Source organism: Spodoptera frugiperda, chromosome 1 (genome assembly GCF_023101765.2).
Source record: "Spodoptera frugiperda isolate SF20-4 chromosome 1, AGI-APGP_CSIRO_Sfru_2.0, whole genome shotgun sequence".
Classification (NCBI taxonomy): Eukaryota; Metazoa; Arthropoda; class Insecta; order Lepidoptera; family Noctuidae; genus Spodoptera; species Spodoptera frugiperda.
The window spans coordinates 13989610-14008136 of record NC_064212.1 but is presented as its reverse complement, the minus strand read 5'-3'; the positions used below and the strand labels follow the sequence as shown (position 1 = coordinate 14008136).

At 36.0% G+C, this 18527-nt stretch overlaps 1 protein-coding gene across 4 annotated transcripts in view; it reads right to left on the bottom strand.

Moving 5' to 3' along the window:
• Positions 1-18527, bottom strand: part of LOC118273647 (long-chain-fatty-acid--CoA ligase 4) — a 41687-nt gene that overhangs the window by 9556 nt on the left and 13604 nt on the right. For 2 of the 4 annotated variants that reach the window (XM_050701512.1, XM_050701561.1), the window contains exon 2: positions 12121-12159. In XM_050701512.1, the coding sequence (XP_050557469.1) occupies positions 12121-12143 (23 nt within the window). In that variant the 5' untranslated portion in view covers positions 12144-12159. Of the gene's footprint in view, positions 1-8675; positions 8903-12120; positions 12160-15879; positions 15973-18527 lie in introns of those variants that run through there. The other 2 variants (XM_035590728.2, XM_050701477.1) reach the window with 2 other exon arrangements.

Here is an 18527-nt window from a genome sequence, read left to right as displayed (position 1 = left end):
TTCAATAAATTGTAACCTACATACATTTCCACGCAATCAAAGCATTCAATTAGATAAGACAATCGCAAACTTTCCTCTCAGCTATACGAGGTCAGTGTCATGCAGCGGATGCAACTGGGGCCGCTGCGTCGCTGGCCATGACCCGCCCCGCGCATGCGTCACCCCTACACCCCCAGTGCACCCACACCGACCCACTACCTACTGAATATGTAAGCGCATGCCTGTTGCAAGCCTAATTACTTTCTGGAAACTAACAACCATTCGAAGGTAAACGAGCCCCGAGGAGCAGATACTTAAACGGGGTTTCACTTAGTGATACGGTACGAGCGAAATACGTTATCAAACAGATTTTTCTCACTTTAATGACAATCTTATCTTAAAATAAAGTAGCCACTTGAACAATAACAATAATCGAATTCGATAACAACGGGTTGAGCGTTGAATGTCATATCTATGTAGATGTGACATCTACGACGCCTGCAGTCGATGTGTGCTAATCAATTTTACGGTCTTTACCTCTACGTGGATGGGTCACCAGAGCAAACAATTCGGTAGAATGGCGCCCCAGAGATTGCATCACGGGCATTTAGAGCACACTAAGATAAACTGGAGCTAATATTGATAAAAACTTGACCACTTAAAAACGATATGGTAAGATTTATCTGTGTTACATACCTAAATACCTGACTGACCTTGCAGTAGTAGTAGAAACAAATAATGTGCTTTATTCCATAAGTGAGGACTTTATTCTATAAGTTTTTATATAGCTGTAAGTCTTCCATAGTGTAATAAATAAATAAATTTACAAAATCCTTTAAAAAAGTCCGATTACTAAGTAAGACAGACCAATAAAATAAAAACTTGTTTTCTATAGTACACAGCACCTGAAGGACTCTTCAGACATCTGCGGGACTTACAGCGGAGGCAGTATAATACGCTGAACTTTTCAAAGACTTTTAATAAGACCTGCTCGAGTCCTCTCATTATGTATACGCTCTGGAATGCTTACAAGACTGGTTATCAAGGGCAGACAGGGGCTCAATTCAAGAACAAGGTTAGGGAAGTTTTAAAAGAATACGGGTTTTGACCAATTATGTTTCCTGTGGTAATGTTATTCGAATGAAATATGTATACTGACAATATTTTCTTACGATACTGTCGCCGCTAAACCATTTTCATCGCTAACACTAACTTTGCTCTACTCGGATCGTAGACGTCGTAACCACAAACTTGTGGTCGCGGAGACCGCTACATCGCAGCACTTCGCTCCATATTCATACACCAGAGGTCATTTTCATGTACATCATATTGGATTTTATAGGTCATGAGATCTCCACTTTGGAGGACAGAGGTATGAAGGGATCTTTTAATAGTTCTCACGCGTAACATCGTTAATTAGTGTTTAACAAGTTAACAAAATTTATCTCCAGATCTATGGAATGGAAATAGGATGATGAAATGTTCAGGTGGTTTGCTACGATAGGCGATAAGGATCCACGTTAGTGATTACTCAATGGTCTCGTGCAACATGGTGGCGCGAGCGCACCACGTCATACATCAACCAATCACAGAAAGATACGTCGAATATAAATGAGTGTTTACTATATAAAAAATAGTTAATTTGTGACAACGCCACGTTGATTAACATTGGTCATTAGTTACCTTTACTTTATTACGTCGGTTTAAAATTATATTACTATACTCCTTCCTTAAAATACCGATAGTTAACAATTAATATCAAGTATCTTAAAATCATTGCTATCGGTGATTTATAGAGTCTTAAAAGTGAGCAATACTTTTGATAATGATAAGAAATTGGACTTTGTTTGAGGCATTAAAAGATTGACGTACTGAATTTAATAATTGATAACAAAATTGTAATTGATTCTAGTTTAGATTATACCAAGTGATGTAAGACAGGCACATTCCCTAGCGTGAGGTTGTCAGGTCCTACAAGGAATGGCTGGCTCACAGGCTGCATGTGCAATATGTTGGGCCCGTTATGAATGATTCACTTTCTTGCAATGTGCGCTTACAACAGAATTAAATTCTGCGACTTCACCTATTGAGCAACGTCTTTCTTACAAACGTATCTTTTAAGGTTGTTTTATTATATCAAAATGAAAAACAAGACGCGACTATATAGGTGTATTAATTACTAATGGTTTCAGAAGTAACTACTGGAAAATATATTTTTTTCTCATTTTCTTTCTCCTAACATTTTCCAAGTTTGATTGGCAGTCGAACTTATATCAAATAAATGTGACATTGTTTACAATGCGGTAGGTGTTATCTGCAACAGTTTCGCACAAGCTGTCCAGCCAATTGTCATGTGTGTTCCATGCTGTATGCCGTGTCACTGTGTTAAATACCTTCACGGACAACGTCCAACGATTAGATAGCAACGTGTACATTGTACAATAATGATTTATTTATAGTTTTCATTTCGTATTTATATAACAATGTTATATCAAAGATTTGAGTTTATTATTGTACTCTTAAGTAATCTAGCATCTGTGATGTGTTGTTCAAATAACTATTTTTATTATTATAAATTATTAAGACATCGATCTTTGCTGCGGCACAACTGTCGGTTGCTATAAAATATTTCTTCCAACTTTTATTTCAGGCTATAAAATACTAAACAGAAGTGGCTGGAAACGTCCTATCTTCCTAAGGAAACAATAAATTCGTGTCCTCCATTACGTCTTATATCAAATGACTGGATTATACTACATTTTGCTGTTCCTGTAACTTGATAGCGCACGCCCTTGATCGCAGTGGACTTTGCAACCAATTCTTAGTAACGTGTAGGCATAATTAACGATATTAATTAATGAAGAATGTTTCTAGTTTTGTAAACATTCAATAACAACATGATGTAGGCATGTGATGAGAAGATATTAAACTTGTATGACAAATCGATTGTTGAATTGAAATCAGTGAAGAAAGCAAATGAAGGGAGAATGGAAAAGGAGTTTATATAATAGCATGACATAAATATCATAATAGAGGGAGGATAACCTCATGGCTCGAACCTCAAACAACTTGGTTTAGCCTTTCGTATTTCGTATATAAGACAACAATAGAAAATCGTCTCGCGTGGCTCTGTTTCCGGCTCACGACGGGTTAAGGGCAGGAAAATAACGATAATGATTTAACAATACTGACTGGATGAGAACACCATATTATAAACATTATCATCTTATTTACCACCTTATTTTGTGTACGTTAAAGTTTAAACTAAACACAAACCTACCTGTAATCTTTGCAATAACAAAGCAGTAACCTGACAAAGTAACATGTCATTAGATACAGCAGTAAATAATCGCTGCTGATAGCTAAGTAGACTTCGGACCTTGACTGGATCGCCTTGGTACTGTAATCTGCGTCCGCGCACTACTTCGCGATAATTGGCTTTTCTGCAAAAAATATTGCTTACTTTGCTATATTGTGCCAAAATTGTTTTATTACAGTACAGTCCTATTTATCTCTCTATGTTAAATTCCATCAAATTCGGTTTAGCGATTTCGGTGTAAATTTTCCCTGTTTTCGTTTGTTGTTTGGGCTACGAGGAAATGTCATTGAAAAATAAATATTATCGGAATAAACTAAAGAAAAATAAATTAGATATAAACCAATGTTTTATGAAATACACGAGTATTTTAATGTGATTACCAAATTGATTACTTCAACTAAGTTTTTACCTGTTAACCTAATGAAATTACAGAAGACAAATTATTGTTATTATGAGGTAACAGGTCAACTTAGGGGCTAAGTTATTAAAATAATATCATTAACCAGAGTTCAAATAGTTACAAAGCCAGACAATGTCAGTTTATCTAGAGGTCGCCCCAATCCCAGCTCGTTAAATTGTTTTGTATTTTACAAAGCAAGACTTATGTCCTTGTGTCCTTTTAAAAACTCCTAAAGATTCATTCACCTTTTAATAACTGATAACATAATTATGGATTTATTTCAGGTGGATTAAACCTATCAATTAATAGCATTTCGACATGGCATTGAAATGTAAATACTTTCAAAAACATACATCATTGTCGACTTTAATTTAGTGACTCAGTGATTTATAGGCACATATCATGTAAGTAGATTATAAATACATATAAATAATTATCGGATAAAATAAATATAGCTAGTGAAATCTATTAGGTACTATTAATATAATTACTCTAAAACTACAAATCACATGTTTATTTCGTGAAGTCTTGAACAAGTATAAGTAGCGTAGAGACTTTATGAGATAAATTTATCAAAATAATATAAAGTACCTATGTAATGTAGTATATCTTTCAAGTTTAGTCAAGTGTACGAACGAACTCTTAAGTTAAACATTTGGACAAAGGATTACTACAATACATGAGTAAACAGTCTAGTTGTACACGGCATACTAAACATTGTATAGTCCTCTTTAAACTTGAGACTCCTTGAGAAAAAGGTTCACTGATAGCTTTCAATACTTCAATAGGGATGACTGCACTAATTGAGTAGCAGAGATCAAAGGAAAGTCATTAATATTGGCACTGGCAAGGTTGGCAAGCATGTCAGGTATTACAGCTATATTCCGCCATTTGGCTTGTCTTGGCTGACCAGAACATAGGCCACAGTTGTTAACGGGCTTTATAGCCAGGTAATCATTACCATGTAAGTATTCAGTGTATATGCCCAGTTAGCAAATTTACTAGCAAAATCATTTTTTTGTTTGTTTATAGGTTAGACCTTCTAAATTCGCAAAATATTTGGTATGCACAGCAATGTTTGTTTTATCCATCGGATCGTAAACAAACGGAAAAGAGAGAGAATGCTATTGAAATCATTTATCATTGCTTATTTATATTGATAAGTACTCTTAAGTACTCGTAGAAGTCAGACAGCTATCAAAATCTAGCCTCCACTAAACCAAGACGTTTTAAAGGTAAATTGAACCTCAGAAAACACAACAATACAATTCTTACTAAGTACATAGTTGGTACAAAACTTTAAGACAACTTGACAGACGACAGACAGAAATATCTAATGTTTCAAGTAAATATTTAGCTTATTTTGTGAAGAATTTTCATTAAATACAGATGGAAGATTAGAGGTTTCTTTGCTTCTTAAGCATTAAGTTTCCAGACTAAGTTATATTGATATGACCTTTCTGTTGTATCTTTCTAGATCTAGAGAAACATGTAAATATATGAGTAAGCCAGAAAAGAAAATACCAAACGAAAAGAATAATATAAAATACTCATTCGAAAGAAAACATTGCCCTCAAACCCTTTGTACAACATTTTTATATTAACATAAATAATTATGTAAAAAGATACTCTGTTTATTTTCATAGCCACATAGAATTTCATGTTTAAGGAATGTCCATAATAATTTGTAAATTAATTTAACAAACTCGGTACTGTAATACTAAGCAGAAACACTAGAAATTAGGTCATTCGACGGCAAGGTACGTCCTTTTGAAGCTGGTAACAAGATCTCAAATTAAATTCCAAATATAATATTTCATAATTATTTTTTAACAAATTGGATTTTTCTTTACATACACTTTTATTCTTTGGCTGTTCAAAGGTTATCGTTAATTTAATTACCTCCTTTCTTCGGTATTTGGGACAGTGAAACAGGCTTTTATTTTATTTAAACAGACTATTGATTAGTGAGGCACCGTGTACGCGTTCCTTCGTTTCTGTCAACTGGAGGCCATATAAAATATCCATTATCAACATCGGTGTACACTATACTATTATACATGAAATTAATATTGATACGCCGTACGGAATACGCCCATCAACGCCCGTGGAATACGGTATACAAAAAGGACTCATAAATTCATTTCGAACCGCGCAGCGCTGTCACAATAATTAAACGAATATCGAGAATTAAAGTAGTAATTAAATATCCAATAATTACTTAATAAGTCTCGCTCGTCGATCACATCTGTCCATTCCATGCATAAATAAAGAAACTATACATAGTAGTGCACGATGAGACAATGGCATTGTTACGCTGCGTGGAGCACCGTAGCCTGCTTGACGCCAAAACGTCGATACAGGCTAATTGACTAATGTACGGAGTTACCGACACTTCCTTCAATAGCTGTGCGAGGTCGAAACCTTTCAGCAACAATTTGTACTGCTAACGATATTCGACCCATAGTATACTTGCCTCTAGCTATACTTATAACTGAATAAGCAAAGCCATTAAACATGAGATAATTATTAAAAAGGCAACATAAGTGCAGTGCATATCAGATCTAAGATTTATTTTTTAAATGCACGTCATCCTTCACTGTTTTCAACCCTTATCTAGCACAAGGTCTCTTGTTTAACCCTGCACTGTTTGTTGTTTTTCCGCCTGCTGTCTGTTGGAGAGTTTATCGCTTCAGTAGATACAACATTGGTCGCATTTTCATTTCAGCTAGTGGTGGCCTTTTGGCACTTAGTGCTACATTAAAGAATTTTGTTATCCGAAAAGGAAAGCTCCATAAGAGTTTTATCTAGATATGGATTAGTTGTTTTGAACATAATTATAATGAAAAACTTTCAGATAAACAGAAGTGTAGTGAGGCGTAAACATTGAGACTGCGGCGTAATCGACCTGAATGTGCATATCGACCAATTTTTATATGTACAACTGTAGACTGTATGTATACGCGGGTCTGACCTCAAACTGGATGTCTATTAAGGGCAAGTCAACAACTTTATACAAATTATTTACTTAGGTTAGAAGTTATAAAATTAATATTATTACGGGATTAAAGGCAAAACATAACAAGAACTTGTGATTGTTACAGCTGTTATTATGGTTAACTCCGGCAGCAATAAGTTGAGGGTATTGTGGGTAAATAAACTCATGTTTTTGTTATAATTATGGCTTTCTAAAACGTTAACTGCCCACGCAGTAACTGACAGAAAGCAGAAATCACAGTCGCGTAGCAACGTAACAAAATCATGCAAATACAGAAGTATAATTATTGTAGACAAATATGTGTTGTGCAAATTGTTCGTAGGAGGGCTGACTTAGGAATAAAGAATTCAGGAACAATAAATCCAGTTCCATGATCCATACAAAATTAAAGAAAGAGCAAACATACTTAAATTACGGTAAAAGGTATACAGCATAATGGCTATAAAGGCAACGTAATGAACAAGGATGATAGCGTGACGTTGAGTTACAGGACGGGTCGGAAACAAGCCGCGGTGAAAGTTACCGCTAAATGCGAACCTGTTTGTCTTTGTTACCGGTAACTCGCAAACTCAGTTACATCCCCACTAGACCACGCTAGTTGCTTACAAAGGAACTACCGGCACTACTGAATTCCAACTATTTGAAAATCGGATGCCCGATTGCGAGTTTTATTCCCAGAATGGTGCAAAATTGAATTCAGTTTTGAATCGAGATTAGGAACAGACGTTGGTAAAACAAGTTGGATTTTACAATCACATTCAAATTGCATTTACATTACAGAACGTGTAAAAGGATCAAAAGACGTTCGTTGATCGAATTTTAACGAAGCAATCATATGAACAATATGATTATGAGTAAAGTACAAATTCGTAAACGATCGATGTTGATACAACAGTTACGAAACTAAATATTGGAGTCACGTGCGTTACCGTAGCAAGGTTTATAGACCGAGAAACATACATGTTTAGTAATACTTAGTAACTGATTGATAATAGCAATAATCTGATACATTACAACACTAGCGCGACGTTCAACGGCTCGCTATAGGCCGGCTCCCTTAAGTTATCGAAAGGGAATCTGTTAATTATCACTAATCGATATAATATCTAATTAACTGCTTACGTGTTTCAATGAAAGTAATACAGTACACACCCGAAAAATGTGATCAATGATAATGGTGTCCTTCGCGAATAACTTGTGTACTGCGCAGTCACGTTACCGGCGCAAGAGTTAGTGCCAAAAACCAGTTTGGATCAAGCCTATCTGCGCAAATTCTGTTGAGAAACATCTAGGAGTTTAATCATGGCTTTTTGTGGACACGTCTCACTGCATGCTTTAAAAGCAACATTTAATTAATTAACTTTAAAAAAAATCTAATTCCATGAAAAGGAAGGTAGGCCATGTGTTTAGCACATTCCCTTTAGAAGGTCAGTGTAATTTTATTGCAGAATAAACGAGATATGTTAATTCCCATCGTATGAAGGTTAGTAGTGATGCGCGTGCGGTGCTACAAATACCGAGACGAGGGCTGCAAGGATCGTCCAAGTTATTATATCAAGTAGTATTGAAACCAGTCGAACTAGTATCCTTCCTGCAGTTAGCCAAAGTAGTTCCGAAGGTGTTTGCGAAAAATATCCTTATAGAGGCAGTTACTACATAGTTTTATAGACCAGCAATTTATTTTGGCTTAAGACACACTTGAGCAACATTGCCAATTTATAGACACCGATAAAGCGGTAGTGTACTTAAAGTATGAAAACAAAACGAATATTACTGCTTTAATTTCCGGAATGTGTTTTATAGACGATACCAATTACAGAAACTATTTTTACCGAGATGGAAACACTGAGAATTACACCACAATAATTTCCATACACGTGGTAGATCCAGAAAAAAAATTAAAAGAATAATAACACACAGCAAATAACAGAAATGAAACACACATCACTTTTAAAAAGACCAATGTAAAAATTACTCACTTCCTACTTTCAGGCATTCCCATTTTGTCACAATTTTACTAAGCACTGGTTAGGACATGCAAGTACGACACGCTGCGGTCAACTAAGTCAGGATTACGAATGATAAACCTTATATGCACGTATTATCAAGCAATACTATTAATAAGGTTGATAAGTTATCTGATATAGAAATAATGTGAGACGGATGTGTTACGACAGTATTTGTCGATGTAAAGACGAGCTGTGTCTAGCCGTGGACACTTGACCAAAGATCAACAGTTGCTGGCCGGCTGTTTATGTAATCATACTGATTAGCACGTCGACTAGCCTGTACCTACTGTAATGCGCTATTTTTGGATTACGAAACAACTTATAATCCTTGTTGAACTTTGGAATTAGTTTACTTAAGTAAACTTTATTAGCATTTATTTCTGATCTTTGATGTTACTGAGATAGATTCTGTTCCATATTTTCAGTATCTACTGCTTTATGTCATTGGTCATCTTTAGTAGTAAACACATCAGTCACAGTAAAATACCCTGTCATATCGGACCGGTGGTCAAGTTCCTGAATTAATTCTCTAGTCACAACAGTACTAAAGTCCAGAGACAAGACTGACTCATACGTTTCAGATTAAACAAATCACTGAAACTGATTTGCATGTTTTTCATTACAATAACAATGATTCATTACATATTATAAAACACGTGATTGTACGCTAATTACTTCCCGTATGTATTAAGTCCTAATATTTTGGTCGGTGATTACATTTCGTAAAGTTCGGTAATGCCCAAATGCCCCACTATTTGTGGCCGCACATGCTTTTAGTGGCTCGACGCTCGATCGTCCTGTATCGTGTATCGAATGCACTCCACCTGTATTATGATTAACTTTATGTAATGGATGTAGTATGTAATAATAGAGTGTATATTTTTAAATGCAACATAAAATATTAAAGCGTTATCATAACTACATAGTATTTTCGGATCTTTGATAAAGCTTTTGATATATTTGAAGCCCTGAAGAACTCCGTTTCAACGATTGGTTTATTACTTTGCTACGCTTTCATATTTCTATACGACAAGCGGCGCCGTTAATAAAAGCTAGCAATAATATTAGAGCAAAATTATTTCCGTCCCTATCAGCAAATAACAAGTTACGGTAGTTGAAATGTTTGCGTGAAGTATTATTGGTTTCGTAAGTAGGATCCGGGCAATCCATTACACTTGGGGTCACAAGGGCCCGAGTGGATAGACCACGACCATGGCTGTCAATCTAGATCTATAAACAGATTTCACATGCTACACTCAATTGTTGTGAGTTCCTAGAACCAGTCGGTGCGTGATGAGGTAGATGCACTAGGAAGTGCAGACACGTGCATGCAAAGGTCACGTGAATTGAAGCGCTACATGGAAACTTGGAAACAAACTACTAGGCACTACAATAACAGTTTATTTTCAAATGGACAATACAGGAACCTATTTACCCAATGCCCTCGGGAAATGAGCTCGAGTAACAATGATATTTCTAGACTTGTAGTTAAAATGATATTGGCTGACGAGGCGGGACTATAGGACAAAGTATCAAAGGAAATGTTTACAAAGAGATATTAGCAATTTCCTCCGGTATAAGGGACCATCCGGCCGATACGATGAACAAAGAGAAAGTAATAACCCGCTATCGATATACTTAACGAAATATGTTTTGCGTGAATTTTAAGTGAAGCATGTAATCATTTAGGAACACGATATCTTTTCTTGTGTTGCATTTGACTAATTGTCTTCATTCAGTTAATAGGTATATCTTTCTAGCATCGTTGGTGTAAATCCTTAGCAGACAAGAGTATTTTGAAGTTAAATCTACTGCGCTAACAATACACCACTCAAGTTGCGTGATAATATTTCAGCGACCGATTTCTACTGCGTGTACTACTGCAGCTCCACAGTGACCAGCACAAACATATCTTGTCATAAGTATCTTCGCTATCAGGGATTATCTCTGGTCAATGACCCGGTCACCGGCACATTTATCAGCACACACACCCATTGTGCTTTAGACAATAGACACATTTGTTATCAAACAACAAAACGATCCGCGGAAAGTGGACTTCGTATCACCCGAGGTCGTCATATCAAAAAGAAAGTATTTCAATGTCAAATGAGACGTAACACTTGTTTGAATAACAGACAGAAATACATGTGGGTGCATAAAAACCTTCACAACGAAAATAAAAGTGGGATCCAGTGAAACGTCTGCTGTGTTCTGGCAGCTAGCCAGCACTGTTCATATCTAAGAAACTGTAAATCCCAGTGCAAGTTGCAAGATTACCACGGAGATGTAAAGAAATTAGGATTCGTTATCTTATTTACAGCTCCAGTTGCAGAATTAAAAGAATTAGCTTGATTTAAACCTTTTGTAATGAGTATATTAATAATCTCCATTAGTTCGATCTTGTAGCATTTGCTACGCGACTGTGACATTTTGCGTCCGAGTAGAGAAGACCGATTATGGAATTGGTTCTCAAGGGTCACGAGAAAAGGTAACTGGACAACAGCATCCAGCTCTCTCACGGCAAATAATACTTAATGTCCAATTTATGTGACCAAGTGTAATAATGATTCCTGGGTTATCATTATCACGTCTATATAATAACCAAACGTTCGGCCATTGCGACCCAAACGGTAAATTAGTGGGACCATTTCCACCAGGGAGCGCTCACACCCAGATATGATGTCGTAAATTGACAACATAATGTCGATGCCATTACGGTACCATCCAGGTTTGGACACCTATTTTCTTTCCATCTCGTGTAAAAATCAATGGAGTTTTCTTAAATCAAGTTGTTTTAAATCGAATTAGTTCCCATGGATTTTTATTTCCGTCGCCAGGAAAACTGCGGTGCGGATGTTGTCAATTGCTGCGGCAATTACGTTACGTTCGTCTAGCCTAGTTTTTTAGTTTCACGGTTCTCCATTTTAATTTTGCATATTCTAACCATTTTATTTTGTTTAGCTATGCAAAAATCGAGCTTTCTCTTCGTTAGATTTACGTTTACTTAGCAGAAAAAATATATAAAAGACGATATGAATCTTGGAAAATAATTCAGAGACCGGTCGATTAAAATTATGATTGCAAAACTTTATAACTTGCAAAACAAATAGGTTCTTCTAAAGGAGGTGTAAGCTACAAGTAAATACCATGTTCGTGACAGATATAAAGATTATCTAACGACTACTGTTTCTGTACTCATTAAGCAATAAAATATAATTGATAAGCCGACCTTCACACAGCACGCTGAATCGTACAGTAATCGCGTGAAGAGTAATACAATCATGACTTACGTTTATTGGCTATTAAACGTGATTAAACTTAAAAGACACGAAGGTAGGTAAGACACTACAATATCCAGTATGGTAAATAGTGGATAGTATCCATTCAAATATAAAACTAAATAAAATAAACTTACGTTTCATTCTCGTCTATAAACATTTCTGTGTGTTTCAACCTGTAACAATAAGGCAAAATATTAGTAAATCAATCAATAGACACAACATCACAAACAGACAATCATTCAATTTGTTTAGTGAATGCAGTGACAATTTTGTTCGTCGGATTTTCATAGCTCCTGAATGGTTGCAATCTGCAGCTTTTATGGAGAACCCGATCGATAGTAACACGTATTGCGTATTGATACTCGATGTTGATATTAACCCCTATGTTCGTCTCAGACAGGTACATATTTTTGCTGATGTTATGCGGTGTGATATTTTCCAGCGCAAAAGATTATGTTTCTTGAAGTATGGATTGGATAAAATACCACTGATTGCTTTATTCTGGAAGATTCTTATTGATTAGAAACAGTGGATGCAGTAAAACGATAGCGGAGAAATTGGAAGCTAAAACTGATGTTGTTTATCGATAATGGCGAGTTTTGCTCTGGTCTAACATTTCGGTAATACGAACGTTCTCGAACAATCAAAGAAATTGTCATCATTATTTCACAATAAAAACACATAATCAGTAAAAATGACGAGTCATCGATTATAGAGTAATTAATTACTTTCCTGTCTATGCTAGGAGATATGATTCAATTACATGAAATTGTTGAGAGATTAAATTTTTTGCTAGAACAATTTGATAAGAATAAACATGTACTACTGTGAAAATTTGCGTGATTTTGATACCTAATCATTAAATGTGTAGCAATTTACGAACACGAAGGGCGCAGTCAATGTAATTTTACTTACCTACATTCGAAATATTTATTTAGGTGAAATCATCTTTGATAAGACGGATACGAATCTAGATTAAGTCAATTAAATATTAATTGCTAAATCAATTAATTCAAACCAAATAAATCTATTGTAAAATAGAACAAGTAGCGCGTAATAATAAAGCACCGTAACGATTAGGTAACGAAGCATAAAATTAGTCTAGAACTCTTGAATCCTAAAATAGAGATTCAATTATGAATCGAAATTCACAATAAACAAGGTGCATTTTAGTGTAAACAATGGTTGTATGTACGTCAGCGACAAGCCCCCGCGAGCTAGATGTGCCGTGGTCAAACAAACACTATGCAGGTCAAGCATGGAACTGATGAGATCAGCCATTTGTTCCCAGACGCACCGTCATACGAACACAGTTCTTGATCAACAGTTTTACATAATGACCAATTAGGCTAACTTTAATCGATGAGTCAGACAAAATGTAGCACCACAAATATAACTTGAACAATATTCATAGACTCGTGTTAAAATTTTGACTGGTCTGAATAAGAATTTCAGATGACTTGATTTCGTCTAACCACAATTACATATTTCGTAACGATCATATTTATTGATTCAGCACAAACCAGAGCATGAGAAACTGATCGAAAGCATTCAAATGCCAGTGTCAAGTGTCCATAAAACAATGAATGAAAACATGAACTTGACCGCGTTGTTGATCAATAAGACTGTGGGAATGTAAGATCCTCTCTTTTGATAGCTGGACGATAGAGCAAAGTGCAATGCACAAATGATAATACCAATATCGCAGTTAGCAACAAAGAAAGTAAATTAATTAGTACAAGAACACTTCGCAACAGTGGATAAGAAAGATAGCTTAACTCTTATCGGACATAGTCCCTTTACGGAGCCAAGACTGAAGAAATAGGCAAGTAGTATAATCTAGTGCCTAAATCGCGATAACCCACTACAATCTTAATCCGTTATTAGTCAACAAAAAGCATTAACTGAACAAGAGATAAACCGAAACGAATGTGTGTAACAATTAGGCTGCCCTTGATACACTGACCGCAACGTTTGTGTAATTACAATCATGGACTCCGACCTCATTTAGGCACGTGCTCGGGGAAAATACTGTAAATGATCGACGTGTTTTTTCATAATGCCTACAATTATACATAATGACATTATTAAGTATGTTACAGCGACTTAAATGTACGGATGTAAGGATGTACGGACCTGCCGAAACATTAAAAGTGAGATAGATGTGAAAGAAAAAGGGTTGTGTTGAGGACTGATGGTGGAATATAGAAAAAGAGCCATAAATGACTTGAGATGAGGGCAACAGACAAAGATTATATTTAGCATGTCCATTAAAAATATATAAAAAATATTAACTAAGGGTTAAACCCACCACGCAACGAACTACAAAATTAACTTTTCTGTCAGTTGCATTTTTGGCTCCAAAGTTTCCTTGTGTCCATATTGACTTAGCACAGGGACAACATAGCATAATTATTATACGTGTGCAAGTGCATGTATTAATCCCTTATCGGAAATATTAGAGGAAAAATATTAAAATAAATACATATGACTCAGATGTATTGGGAAACCACATGAGGCAAAGTATCGTGTAGACAAGTACGGAATGGTACAAAGCGCAGCTGATTCTGATATCAGGAAAACACTGTGATTAATTGAACTTGATTAATTATTACCTATAATAACTTAGTAGACTTTGGATCAAAAATTACCAATGTACGTTACACAGTGTGTTGACGAAGTAAAAGTGGAACAAATTGAGGTCGAAACAGGAGCCAGGGATAATACTGGTGGGGCGGCGGCAAAAGGTTGCAGAGAGCACTTAACAAATTACGGGAAATTTTTCATTTATCCGAATGAAAAATAAAGCCTGAAGCCTTACTAAGTTATATTAAAAAAGGACACTTGGTTTATTACAAATGCGAATCTGTAAGGACGTCCACCAGTAAGAAAGTTTTAAGTCTGGTCTTATTTATTCCAACACATTTTATGCTATATTCATGTTCTTCAGGAATACTGTGTAGGTAGCTACTAGGTACCTACTTGCCTGCTTCAGAGCGTGACGTCACTGCCCCCAGAAGTCGAGACAGACTAAGTAGCTCGATTAGTCCAATTAATTTCACAACACACTGAGACGGACCCGTAAGTAATATTCCAATTAAATTCCGCGCCGTGTACCTATCGCCTAATTGACATTTATTCATTACATTCAATGTAGCGCATTCCTTAGGTGCATTTATAAAAATGACCTTTTGAAGAAAATATTTCAAGGTCAACGAGACATTTGTTTTGGTTGATAAGGTAAGAAAACAATATTATTATCAGTTGTTGCCAACCTGATTCATTTTATATTTGCGAAGGAATCACAGGAGCCTCGATATCTATGTTTACGACAGAATCAATAAAATTATAGTGCAAATAAAATATTTTCGAAGATTATATCAATTTGGAATTTTCTACAGAAATAACTTATTTGTTTTTAAATCAATACCTGGTTACGCGGTAGGAGTGGTTCCTATAGCACATTAATTATGAACACACAAATGCAAAGGTACGAACTTCTGTCGCATCAACAAATTCCGGGCAAAGCTGACAGGCAGTCGCGTCTTTTAATTAACATTTAACAATTAATTCCTACAACTTATCTTCATTATGGCCGCGTCCCACTGTGTATACAAACAATTAATTCTAATGAACACTAAGTAAGGCACATTAACTTAAGACGATTGTTGTTTCTCATAAATTACACGTAACATCTACCTGCTTCTAAATAAATCCTCTCTTGAAACGCGAAAAATGCAGAGGCTTCAGTACATTTACATAAACAAGGAATTTCACGAACCGAAAATGCTCCTGTTGTTCCGTACTAATCATTCGGAGAAAACAAAGAGGTTGTGCCGTAAATCAAGTTATGGGAAGTATAAATACGTAAAAGGAAACAATCGGAAACTTACGTCATTTCGCACTACAATGTGCCAGACGAGTATAGTAAATAAACACACAGACAGCTCGATGGCACGGGCTATCACGACCGCACACGACTTGGGAATAAAGCCGGGCACGTGATGGACCACCACACGACCGCTCTCAAATAAACCCCAGTGCAGAACTACAGGATAAATCCAAATGTAGGTACGTCTTAAATGCACCTTGTCTCAACTACGATTGTCGAATATTCGATGCTCAACAATAAAATATTAGCGAACTGTTATGAAAGCAAGGCAGCGGTTAAATCAATACTTGCATTGCATCCGTTACAATATTTTTGTAATTTGACTCATGGAATTGAGTGCAGTAAATCGATAAAAGAATTTAAAAATAATCATTCGAGATATGATAATAATATACGACCAAGGTTTTCAGTTTATAAAAACAGTGATTTTATTTGTGCAACTCATTGTAAACCCAGCTTAGATAGGACGCGTGCAAGGCTCACAATGTGGTGCGAAGTCCACTCGATCAATTGTAACACAGCACCAGATTCACTAGTGACATCATGACAAATTGATACAAAATAACAACATGGACTTTGGACCGCATCAGGGATTGGGGACTAAAGCCCGAGTGACCATTTCAACGACACAACAACGTATTCACGCGATGAATGGACGTACTCGTAGTACATATTGTACGCTCCCGATTGTTATCGAAGCGATTACAATAACTTGTGAGATGGAGTTGAGATCACTCGGTACTGGCTGTGTTTTTAGTGTTGATGTAGTAAGTAATAGTGTGCAATGAGATATTTTCGCGGAATAGGCAACAGAAAGAATTACGCCAAGAGTTAATGTGAAAATTATTGAAGCAGTATCGTTTCCCAATTTGCGAAAATTAGGTTCTGCGATCGATCATGCTGACATAATTTAGAAAACTGCTAACAATCAAACAGTCATCAATTACACACAAAACAAATGTATAGAAGAAGATTAAGTTAGAATACAAATACGTGTTAAAATGTCAAGTCAATTACCATAATGAGGGAATGCCATTGAACTTGGCTTTTGTTGTCTGTCTAATATGGGTGTGAGTCATTTCCTAATATTCATGTTAAGTTCTTTTATTTGCGCGTAGGTGTTGCTTCCTTGAGTGCAAAAATATTTTGGACTTCGACTTTTGTAACGGACAAACAAACAGGATACAATTTACGTTAATATGATTTATTGGACTTTAAATGTCGTTTGGAAGATTTTGGTTGAATGCTGATAAGATAAACACGAGGAGTGCCGTTATCATATCAGCACAGATTTTAATAGCTCTGTATCTAGTTGAACAAATGCCGTGGAAACTTCTAACATTTTTCTATTTCTTTTTTAAAAGTGTACGACGCATTCTTATAAATAAATAATCATTTCATTGCCAATAATTTTGATCAAAATCTTCGTCTAACATTTAAAACTTGTTTGTAGTACATAAAATATTTGTATGGCCATGATTGCATTTTTTGCGTACACCTACAGTACCAAACACAATGATTGGATCACTCGGCGTCATTGTCAAGGTCGAACAAGTAACCTTTAGACCATATTGTTAGCAATTAAATACGATTTATTAGTTTACTGGCCAACATAAAAGTATTCATGGCGCAGTAAAAATCCTGATAGTTATTTCCGAAATTATGTTTACCAACAACTGTCGCGTCACGGTACACCACAGTCACCACACCACGTGTCGTTAATAGAAAAGAAATGCTCTAGAATTTGCTGATAATATTAATCACTAGTGTACAAAAATAATTATTTAGCTTTATAGAAGTAATAGAACAACTGGCCAGTGATTAGTAGAGTAGTAAGAAAATCCATTAATAGACAGTAAAGTCGAACCAATTGATGGAGGAAATATTGCGAATATAATTATAGTTCCACGAATAAATCCAAAGCCCGCCCTGGTTATCAATACGAATTGAAATAGAATTCGCAATAAGTAGCCGAGGTTTAACATCGGGGCCGAGCGAGTGCAACTGACCGTGTTACCCAACTTACTGTTGCTGCATAGAAATTCATAACTTCTTCGCTGCGTTGAGCAGTTGAGCTGCCATGTTGTGCGCGGTGCTACGGTCAGCGGTGCGCAAAAATGGCGCTAACACAACTATTTTCAGTAATTTACTTACTGTATTCTTTATCTTATGTTGATAGATTTTATTCCAAACGTGATGTCTACTGTATCGTATGGCAATAAAAGAGAAAAATAATATGGTAAACGTGCTGCAAATGATGAAAAGTTAAAAACTTCAATAAAGATAAAAACTGGTACACAATATTAATAACTATTTTTCGATAAGAGCCAACAGACGGCGTTTCCTTCAGACTAACATAATCAGTACTTACTGATAACATTATGCAGTAAAGTGTACAAAACATGTTTATTAATCGATGTATCGCTATCGGCATCCGCTAGGCGACCAGGGTGCCACGGTGCTGCGTCCGAATGTCCTTACGGCGCCTGTATCTTGATTCGTGGGTTATCAGGTTATCACTGGGTTAACAACTCGATACCGTCTCTCTACACCTACAAACGGACGAACCGATAACCTTATTGGAGAGTTCAATAGCTCGAAAGGTTACTTTATTATTCCACAGCGAAGAACATGGACTTCGGCAAGTTA